Source organism: Rhincodon typus, chromosome 2 (genome assembly GCF_021869965.1).
Source record: "Rhincodon typus isolate 14 chromosome 2, sRhiTyp1.1, whole genome shotgun sequence".
Classification (NCBI taxonomy): domain Eukaryota; kingdom Metazoa; phylum Chordata; class Chondrichthyes; order Orectolobiformes; family Rhincodontidae; genus Rhincodon; species Rhincodon typus.
In genome coordinates, this window is record NC_063333.1 from 111,606,617 (window position 1) to 111,618,187 (window position 11,571).

Genomic DNA, 11,571 nt, shown 5'->3' on the forward strand with positions numbered 1-11,571 from the left:
TTCCCTCCACCCCCACTCCTTATGCTGACTTGACCTAGAGTAATCAACATCTGTCCCTAACCTCAACATCTGCCATGTCCCTCTCCAATGAATACTGACAAAGTACTCATTAAGAATCTTTCTGACTCCTCAATTTCCCTCCTTTGTCCTTGAGTGGGCCAACCCTTTCTAGTTACCCTCCTGTTCTTTATGAATAAAAGGCTTCGGGATTTTCCTTAACCCTGTTTGCTAAAGATATTTATGACCCCTAGTAGCCCTCTTAATTCCTTGTTTCAGATTGGTCCTACTTTCCTGATTCTTACAAAGCTTTGTTTTCAGTTGCCTAGACCTTGTGTATGCTTCCTTTTTCCTCTTTGCTAGTCTCAATTTCACCTGTCATCCATGGTTCCCTGATCTTGCCCTTTCTATCCCTCACTTTCACAGGGACATGTCTGTCCTGCACTCTAATCAACCTCTCTCCTAGCATCCACAGAGGCTTCTGTCACTTAGTATACTTCCCTCTTGCATTAATCTTGCAAAATGCAGTATCTTGCATTTGTCCAGAGTCCACTCCATCTGCCTCTTCTGTCCAATTTTCCAGCCTCTATACCTGGCTGTATTTTCTGATCTTACTCCTAACTATCTGCAGCTCTCAAATCTGTTATCTGCAAACTTGCTCATCAGTCCAACTACATTATCCTCATTGTTATATAACAATAGGGGTCCCAACACTGATCCCTGAAGAACACTAGTCACAGATCTCCAATCAGAAACACCCTCCACCTGTTGCTCTGTCTGACTATGCCAGTTCTGTATCCACATTACTAGTTTGTCACAGATATTGTGACTTCACCTTGCCTCAGCTGGCATGGGGGACCTGGAGGGCTGTGCTATAGACCACATCTACCACCCTGTCCTCCATCTTTGAGGAAATGAATCAAGTTTGAGGCAGCATGACTGCAGCAAATTCATGTCTTTTTTTCTAAATGTGAGTAATACTATCCAATGAATTACCTCCAATTTCCCTACCACTGGTGTAAAGTTCACTGGTCTGTAACTTCCCAGATAATCCCTGTTGTCCTTAAAGGAACAACATTGCTATTCTTCAGTCTGCTGGGACCTCTCCTGTCACTAAAGAGGATACTACAAGAGTTTTGTACAAGCCCCCAGCAATTTCCTTATCTGCCTCACATTCTGGGATAGATCCCATCAGGCCTAGAAATTTGTTTAATGCTTAAACACCCAACACCTCTAATATTGACATGCCCTAGGGTATCAACATATCCCTTCTGAGACTCATCCTCCTTTCCTTTTTTGAATACCAATGCAAAGGATTTGAGGACCTTGCTGAATTTGTCTACCTCAATGCATTACTTTCCCTCATTTGACCTTGAGTGGACATACCCTTTCCCTGGCTAACCTCCTTTTTGGTATAATACCTTGAATTGTCCTTAATCCTGTGTGCCAAAGACATTTCTTATCCTCTTTTAACCCTCCTAATTCTTGGAGTTCTTTTGCTGCTATTTTAATGTTCTCCAAAGGGCTCTGTCTTCAGATTTCTAAACTGACTATGCCTCCATTTTGTTTTTTGACAGCTCTCAATTTGTTTTCCTGAATCTTGCCATCCTTATCCTTCTTTTCTAGAGGAATATGCTGGTACTGAACTCTAAATGGCCTTTAAAAGATTAAATGCAAAATGAATTTACCCTCAAACAGCTGCCCAATCTACATTTCCCCACTTTCTGCCTAATGTATTAGTTGGCCTTCCCCCAGTTTAGTACTTCTATCAATAACTAATTCAAACATACTGAATTATGATCACTTTCTGAAATGCTCCCAACTGAAACTTCAAATATCTGGCTGGGTTCACTTCTGCAATACCAAGTCTAACATGGCCCCTGCCTTGGTTGGGCTTGTTAGACTTTTTATAAACTGTCCTGGACATACTGAACAATTCACCCTCCATCCAAGCCCCTAGCACTAACAAGCCATTATAGGGAAAGCTTAAAACCACCCACCACAACCCTGTTTTCACTTTTCCATATCTGTTCTTCTGCAGGCTATTGGGAGGCCTGTAGTACAAATCCCATCAGTGATTATAACCTTATTCCTGTGCTGTACCCAGTGCCTCACTGGATAAGTCCTCCAAGGTGTCCTTCCCCAGTACAGCTGATATTCTCAGTAACAACTCCCCATTTGCATACATTCCCCTCTATCTTACCTGAAATGTTTTAAATCTTGAAAGCTGTCAGTCTTGTCCCTTTTGGCCAAATCTCTACTACAACACAAATATAGCTACAAAATCATTGTTACGTGTATTAATCCAAGACCTAACTTCATTTGTTTTACCTAACAAAATCCATGCAATAGAACACCTCTCCAACCACCAGTCCTGCTGTGTTCAGTAACCTCCATCTGTTCTTCATGGTTTTTAGTCTGTCTCAGACTTTTCAGCAGTTGGTTTTACTTCCTGACCTAGTGCTCTTGTCTTCCTGCCACACTAGTTTAAACTGTCCCAATACTAGTAAAGCTCCCTGCCAGATATTGGCACCCTTCTAGGTTAGGTGCAACTTGTCCTTGTATAGGTCCCACCTGCTCCAGAAGATATCCCTGTAATTTAGATACCTGAAGCTTCTCTTTCCTACACCAGCTGTTTAGCCATGACTTAACTGTACTATCTTCCAATTTCTAGCCTCACTGTCTCAGAAGTAATCGTGAGATTACAACCCTAGAGGTCCTGCTTTTCAACTTCCTACCTGATTCCATACATCTTTGCTTGTCATCAGTACCAATATGGACCTCCAACCTTGGGCTGTTGACCCTGCTCCTTCAGAATGCCACATGTCTGCTCAGATGGCCTTCTCCCAGCACTAGGGAGACAAGCAAAACTCCAGGATGGTTGCTGTGACTACAAGCCTATCTGCCCCTGACTGGAGTCGCCAGTCACTACTGGTCAGCTACACTTCAACCCTTCCTGATGTTTAGTATTGCCAGTGAAACTTGTGTTCAGAAAAGATTTAATGTAGCCCAGTTTGCAGGATTTTTCACTAGGAGAAGCTGAATAGGCTAGGACTACTTTCTCTGGCGCTAGGCAAAAGGGTGACCTTAAAGGCTTATGAAGTAATGAGGAGCATGGATAAGGTAAATAGTCCAGGTTTTCCTGGGGTGAAGCCTCAAACTAAAGGGCATAGGTTTAAGATGGGTGGGGGAAGATATAAAAGGGACCTCCTAGGGCAACTTTTCCTCTGGCAGCTCATTCCATATATGCACCACCCTCTGCATGAAAGTGTTGCCTGCTGGAACAATTATAACCACTTGAAAGGCATCTGGATGGGTATGAATAAGAAGGGTTTAGAGGGATATAGGCAAAACAATGGCAAATGGGACTAGATTTATGTAGAATATCTAGTTGACATGACATGAGTCAGACTGAAGAATCTGTTTCCATGTTCTGACTTTTGTGGTACCACAATTGGTCTGCCAGTTAGATCATGGCCGATTTGCATCTCAACTGCACTTCCAAAACTCAATTCTTATACTTGATAGCCTTATCCAGCAATCACCTCTCTCTGTCAATTGAAAATGTCAACCTTCAGCAATGTGGTCTCTTATACATTGGGTGGCTGCTTCACAGAACATCTATGTTCTGCTCACAAGAAAACCTTGAGCTTCCAGTTGTCTACCACTTAACATACCACTCTGTTCACTAGCCAACATCTGTCTCTGGCTTGTTGCAGTGTTCCAGCAAAGCTCAGTGTAAGCTGAAAGAACACATTTTTCTACTTGGGGACCCTGCAGCCTTCTGGACTCCATATTGAGTCCAATTTAAGGGCCTAAACTCCCATGTTCTAGCCCCATACCCCACACCAGGCCTGCCATTACACCCTAACAGGGTGTACCTAATAGTCTAAACACCCTAATAGTCACCACTAACATCTGTTCACCCTCCTAGCCAGATCACTTTACTGACACCTTTTGTCTATCCAACTGCTATTCTTGGGCTCTGGGCTCTCCTATTGTTTGCTCCCTACCCCATTCCCCCTCCTATTTTCTGCATATAAATCAGGGTAGCTAGGAAACTCAGTGAAGGGTCACTGGACCTGAAATGTTAACTTTTTCTCAACAGGTGTTGCCAGACCTACTGAGCTTTTCCAGCAACTTCTGTTTTTGTTCCTGATTTACAGCATCCACAGTTTTGGTTTTTAACCTTCAGTGAAATTTCTGAAGGGTCCCAACACTAAATTTTAGCTTTCCTCCTCTGCTGCCTGGTCTGCTGTGATCCTCCAGCTCCACACTTATCTGATTGTTGAGGAAAACTCTTTTATATGCTTTTCCCCTTGAGTGACTTTAGAATCTCCTCATTGAGAGGCCTCTACCTTTTATTTCTATGCATTTGTCATTCTTTTAAAACAAACTGTCCCATTCTCCCCTCCTATGAAAGAGAAAGCAAATCACTATGTAAATCAGTGACTGTCTGGTAGTTACAAATTACCAAATACTTGTTACTGCTATCCTTCAATTGTTTTTCTACAACAACTTTGCTCTAGGGCCACCATCCTCCTGTAGTCTTTCTCCATGCAAGCCAACTACAACCTTCACCTATTTGCTCTCCTACCACCTTCAGCCCTTCAACATTTTGCTTTGGAGCTCAGCAACACCAATGACTTGTATGCTTCTGCTGAAACACTTTGCACATTGGGGCACACAGCTTGCATTCTGTAGCTGTATCTTGTCGCACTTAGCTTGCTGTCTTACCCCACACTTACTGACTTCAGCATTGATTTGCAGGCTGCCCTCTTTGCAGCTCATTTCTTTCTTAGCACACTGGCTTTGTCTGAGTTACAGACAACCAAATACGATGGTTTACACTGCTTTATGCACAGGAGCACTAAATAATCAAGCAAGTGGACATGTGCACTTTACAGCATTGTGTGCCACACTAAAGGTATATCTGTACTATATACAAGTAGTTTATGCAGCAACTACATGTGATTCTCAGTGGTTAGCACTGCAGCCTCAATGCCAGGGACACTTCAATTCCAGCCTTGGGCAACTGTGGAGTTTGCACATTCTGTGTCTGATGGGTTTCCTCCTGCAGTCCAAAGATGTGCAGGCTAGGTGGATTGGCCATGCTCAATTGCCCCTAGTGTTCAGGTGTAGATTAGGTGAGTTATAGGGGGATGGGTCTGGGCAGGATGCTGAGTTGGTGTGGACTCATTGGGCTGAAGGGCCTGTTTGCACACTGTACATGTTCTATTTCTATTCTACATGACCATGTGTAAGCTGAGGAGCGGTTCTTTTTGTCATCAAAAGGCACTGCAGTCACTTAATGTCTGTTGCAATCAGTCAAGGGGCTCATGCTGTTCCACTCTAGGAGTTTGGCTGTGGTCTGATTCCAGCTTCTGGTGACTGTAAGCTCCATGCACTCTCCCCATGTCTGCGTGGGTTTCCTCGGTGTTCACGTTTTCTCCCACAGTCCAAAGATTTGCAGGCTAGGTGGATTGGCCATGCTAAGTTACTCCATGCTGAGGGAAGGGCAGGTGGATTAGCTAGGAAATGCAGGGATAAGGTGGGGGTTGGGATGCTGTTTGAATGGGCCAATGACCTACTTCCACAAGGGATTCTGATGCTTCTGCAAATGCTTAATCATCACTTAATCTTCTAAACTCACAGTACAAAGCCTAATCTATACAACCTACCATCATTTAGCTCTTTGAGCCAAGGCTGATGAATTAGTATTGCACCCATTCTGGGACCAGTAAAGTGCCTAGAATACAGTACTCTGAATTAGACCTAACCAGAACTTCATCACCATTGTATAAAATCCATTCACTTTGTTCTCCTTTCCATTCCCATTTGAGATATGGCACTTTAAACTTCCATATTTGCCCTACTAAATAATTCTGTTCTTACACTCCTTACCTTCTCCCTATTTACAAATACTGTGGTATAATAAAATTCATGCATTATACAATTGAGATGCTTCACCAAGCAGAAGCTCCAGTATCACCTGGCCAATGAACTTGTGCACTTCAGAAAACAAGTTGTACCCATGATAACTAGCACCACTGCCAGCCAAACTGCAGCTTGTCACTTTAATAACTGGTTCCCCAGGCCCATTAACCTCTGACAATACTCAAGTGATTGAAAGACACATGATTACAAAAAGTTGAATCAGATAGTAGGAACTGCAGATGCTGGAGAATCCGAGACAACAAGGTGCAGGGCTGGATGAACAGCAGGCCAAGCAGCAGCATAGGAGCAGAGAGGCTGACATTTCAGGCCTAGACCCTTCAGAAATGGGGGAGGGGAAGGGGGTTCTGAAATAAATAGGGAGAAGGGGAGGCAGATAGAAGATGGATAGGTGGAGAGGAAACAGACAGGTCGAAGAGGTGGGGATGGGGCCAGTAAAGGTGAGTGTAGGTGGGGAGTTAGGGACGGGATAGGTCAGTCCAGGGAGGACAGACAGGTCAAGGGGGCAGGATGAGGTTAGTCAGGAGGGGATAGGTGGGAGGAAGAACAGGTTAGGGAGGCAGGGACAAGCTGGACTGGTTTTGGGATGTGGTAGGGGAGGACATCCAGTCCCTCTACACCTGCATTCCCCATGCAGATGGCCTTAAGGCCCTCCGCTTCTTCCTGTCCTGCAGGCCTGACCAGTCCCCCTCCACTGACACCCTCATCCTCAACAACTTCTTTCAATTCCTCCCACTTCCTACAGACAGAGGGGGTAGCCATGGGTACCTGCATGGGCCCAAGCTACACCTGCCTCTTTGTAGGTTACATGGAACAATCCCTCTTCCGTACCTACACCGGCCCTAAACCCCACCTCTTCCTCCGTTACATTGACTGTATCGGTGCCGCCTCATGCTCCCACAAGGAGCTTGAACAGTTCATCCACTTCACTAACACCTTCCACCCCAAGTTCACCTGGACCATCTCTAACACCTCTCTCCCCTTCCTGGACCTCTGTCTCCATATCGGGCAACCACCTAGAAACCGATATTCATTTCAAACCCACCGACTCCCACAGCTACCTAGAATACTCCTCCTCCCACCCACCTTCCTGCAAAAATGCTATCCCCAATTCCTTCGCCTCTGCCGCATCTGCTCCCAGGATGAGGCATTCCACTCCCGTACATCTGTTGTCCTCATCTTTCAAGGACCGTAACTTCCCACCCCATGGTCAAGAACGCCCTCAACCGTGTCTCCCACATCTCCCGCAACTCATCCCTCTCACCCCGTCCACGCAATAAGAACCAAAAAAGAATCCCCCTTGTCCTTGTGTACCACCCCACCAACCTCTGGATCCAATGCATCATCCTCCAACACTTCTGCCATCTGCAATCCGACCCCACCACCAAAGACATCTTTCCCTCCCCACCCTTATCTGCTTTCCGGAGGGACCACTCTCTCCGTGACTCCCTTGTCCACTCCACACTCCCCTCCAGCTCCACCAACAGCAGGAAGTGCTACACCTCCCCCCTCACCCCCATCCCAGGCCCCAAGAAGACTTTCCACATCAAGCAGATGTTCACCTGCACATCTGCCAATGTGGTGTACTGCATCCGCTGTACCCAGTGTGGCTTCCTCTACATCGGGGAAACCAAGCGGAGGCTTGGGGACTGCTTTGCAGAACACCTATGTTTGGTTCGCAATAAACAACTGCACCTCCCAGTCACAAACCATTTCAACTCCCCCTCCCATTCCTCAGATGGCATATCCATCCTGGGCCTCCTGCAGTGCCACAACAATGCCACCCAAGGTTGCAGGAACAGCAACTCATATTCCGCTTGGGAGCCCTGCAGCCCAATGGTATCAATGGAGATTTCAGAAGTTTCAAAATCTCCTTCCCCCTACCGCATCCCAAAACCAGTCCAGCTCATCCCTGCCTCCCTAACCTGTTCTTCCTCCCACCTATCCCCTCGCACCTCCATCTCCTACCTACTAACCTCATCCCACCCCCTTGACCTGTCTGTACTCCCTAGACTGACCTATCCCCTCCTACCTCCCCACCTACACTCACCTTTACTGGCCCCATCCCTGCCTCTTTGACCTGTTTGTTTCCTCCTCCACCTATCCTCTCCTCTATCCCTCTTCTATCCGCCTCCCACTCTCTCCCTATTTATTTCAGAACCCCCTTCCCCTCCCCCATTTCTGATGAAGGGTCTAGGCCCAAAACGTCAGCCTCTCTGCTCCTATGATGCTGCTTGGCCTGCTGTGTTCATCCTGCCCTGCACCTGATTACAAAAAGCATTTCTTCTCTCAATTGGCATTTTTGATTTACTAATGCTATCAGTTTTTGGTGCATACCAGAAAATGAACATGTTACTGTTTGTCACAGATCCAAAACCAAAGACCTAACATGGCTGTTAAATTCCATCTGCTCTTATTTTCTCATCTGTCAATGTTCCCTTAAATTTTGTCTCCAGTTGACATTACATAATATGAACTTAACATAATGCCCTCCATTGCAGGTTTGGTAGCAGGCTGCCCATTGTCTTCCAATTTCTTCCACAATTTAAATTCATAATGGTAACACCTATCAGTGGCCTTCTGGCCTTTCTGCCATCAAAGGGCCTTATCCCACCACCTCTGGTATCCATCTAGAGATGGTGGGGCATTCACCATTACTTGAGGGCTCAAGTTGCCTTCTGTTTGAAGACAGTAAGTCTGATTAAGGGACCCAGAACTAGCAAGACAAGGTCTCTGCTGAGAGCAAACCCTCTTTGCTGTGAAATCCCACTCACCTGTGCCTAGGTCCATCTCAATTTGAGACCTTGGATAGATGAAGTCCCAGCAGCCACCACCTCCGTGCTTCCATCTAATAGAATCAGTTACAGCACAGAAACAGACCCTTCAATCCAACTTGTCCATGTCAACCAGATATCCTAAACAAACCTATTCCCATTTGCCAGTGTTTGGCACATATCCCTCAAGCTTTTCTATTCATATACCCAGCCAAATGGCTTGGGAGATAGCAAGAACCGGACATGCTAGTCAGTCAATAGTGGAGCTGGAGGAACAGAGCAGGACAGGCAGCATCAAGGAGCAGGAAAGTTGATGCTTTGGGTTAACACCATTCTTCAAATGCCTTTTAAATATAATAATTGTACCAGCCTCCTCCACTCTCTGGCAGCTCATTCCAAACATGCACCACCTCCTGGGAAAAATTTGTCCCTTGGGTTCCTCTTTAAATCTTTCTTCTCACCTTAAACCTATGCCACCCAGCTTTGGTCTCCACCCTGGGGGGGAAACCCTGTCCACTTACCCTATTCATGCCCCTTATGATTTTATAAACCTCTAAGGTCACACCACCACCTCCAATGTAATAAAGACCTGTAGGCCTCTGGCCATAGCACTTGATAGGCAAAATGTCATCCCAGAGTCTTGTCTTGAGAATCTCTCAACTGATAATTAACTGCATGATTGGCACTTGTTTTTGAAAAGCCCTGTCAAATTAAGCCAAGACAGCTCTTGCCAACTCTCCATTTGCATACTGCTTTATGCTACATGATGGTCTTTCTTTATGAAAATTTGCTGATATAGCACAAATAATCCTCCATTACTAGAGTATTCACATTGTTTGTGGAATCTTGCTGGTTATAAAACAGCCACTTTGAAGTAATTCTTTAGAAGTGAAGGTCTTTCAGGCATTGTTGGAAACTTACAATGTAAAGCAAAGTCTTAACTTTACCATATTTTCCCAGGTATTGTGCTCCTGAAGTGCTATTGCGATCCTCTGTTTACAGCTCTCCAAGTGATGTATGGGCTGTGGGCTGCATTATGGCTGAGCTGTACACTGAGACCACTCTTTCTAGGGACCAGTGAAGTGGATGAAATCTTTCAAATTTGTCAAGTATTGGGCACACCAAAAAAAGTGAGTAGTGTTGATGAATATGGAAGCACTACAAGCTCAATTTTCAAGTGCCATTTTAAAATCTAATCTACAGGCTTTGGATGTTGAATTTGTGCCAGTCAAGTGATCAATGTCACATGATCAAATGAATAAAAACATATTGCAGCTACCATATTAGCTGTGACTCTTGATAACACTTTGATATCTGAATAACAGACTTGTGTTCCAATCTCACTGGAAACTGAGGTCAATAGTCAATTCTAATGGAAGTACTATACTGTTGGAAGTGCTGTCTTCACATGAATCATTATACCAAAGTCCTATCTTTAAGATGGTAAGAACTGCTGATGCTGGAGTCAAGTGTGGAACTAGAGGAACACAACAGGCCAGGCAGCACTAGAGGAGCAAGAAAGCTGATGTTTTTGGGTTGGGACCCTTTGGAAATGGGGGGGGGGGGAAGAGTCCATACCTGAAACGTCAGCTTTCCTGTTCCTCTGCTGCCTGGCCTGCTGTGTTCCTCCAGCTCTACATTGTTATCCCATCTTCTAAGTTGCTCACAATGATCTTGAAGTTGTTCTAAACTAGTAAGCTACACCTGGGTTCCTAGATAACACTTATCCCTCAGCTGTGTCACAAATAGATTATCTGGTCACTATAATTTGGCATATGTGGGAGCTTACTGTACACCTTACTGCTACACTTTCAACATTACAACCACAACTAAAATTGGAAATTTCTTCTTTGACTAATATACTTTGGGACATCCTTTGTTCATGAAATAGATATTAAAGGAAAAATTGCATTGATGTAGCTTTGATCAGATCAAAGTTCTGCACTGCTACCATATAGTGGTGGATAATCATTCAACTAAGTGAAGGATAAGGCTCTACGCTATGATCAATGAAGGAACCCAGATATCTGCAAAAGGCAAGGCTGAAGTATTGGCAGCATTCATCAACTGAAGTACTGACATGATGTATCTAGTATTCCTTTGTCAGACTTTAGCTAAATCACTTCATTCTGCGCTATATCTAGTGCTATCAGTTATATCAAAAGGTTGAAGTCTTAAATTCCAGCTGTTGAGTTGAAGACCTGGAGCTAAGCAAACCTCCATCCAAGCTATTCTAGGACATGTATTACTCTAGCATATTCTTTTAGTCTTCATTGAATCAGTTTTGGTTGCCTCATTTAGTAATATTGGTAAATGTAGATGTTCTGAGCCATGGATACAGATTAAGTGAAATGTGATTGGTTATGTTTTTAAACACTGGAATCAGATTCCCCTCATTTCTTCCAACCTCTCCAGCCACTGATTAAGTAAATCTAAAATGTCTTGTTGCTGGTATTAAGGCAGGCCACTTAGTGACACACAAACCTCATTTTGTACTGAACAACTTTGTCCAATATTGAATGTATGGTTTCATGAGTAGTGAGAACAGGCAGCTCTTACACCTTTTCCCTAGGATGGGGCATTTCAAGACTAGGGGGCACACCTTTTAAAGTGAGAGATTTTCAGTGAGGGGCAACTTGAGGGTGATTCATACAGGAGCAAGAAGGCAACTAGAGAAAGCGTTGGCCCACTCGAGGACAAAGGGAAGTTGAGGCAGAAAATGAGATTCTAATGAATACTTTGTGTCAGTATTCACTGGGGAGAGGGACATGGCAGATGTTGAGGTTAGGAATAGATGTTTGATTACTCTAGGTCAAGTCAGCATAAGGAGTGGGGGTGGAGGGAA

General features: G+C 44.6%; 2 protein-coding genes across 2 annotated transcripts in view; both read left to right on the forward strand.

The window, feature by feature from the left end:
- LOC109927112 (glial cells missing transcription factor 2) overlaps positions 1-11,571 on the forward strand; it is a 1,179,481-nt gene that overhangs the window by 390,661 nt on the left and 777,249 nt on the right. The gene's annotated exons all lie outside the window — the stretch shown is intronic.
- The window catches only part of LOC125486561 (serine/threonine-protein kinase MAK-like), a 221,916-nt gene that overhangs the window by 85,118 nt on the left and 125,227 nt on the right, over positions 1-11,571 (forward strand). Inside the window, 2 exon segments of the mRNA XM_048614462.1 lie at positions 9,687-9,779; positions 9,781-9,856. Coding sequence (XP_048470419.1) covers positions 9,687-9,779; positions 9,781-9,856 — 169 coding nt within the window.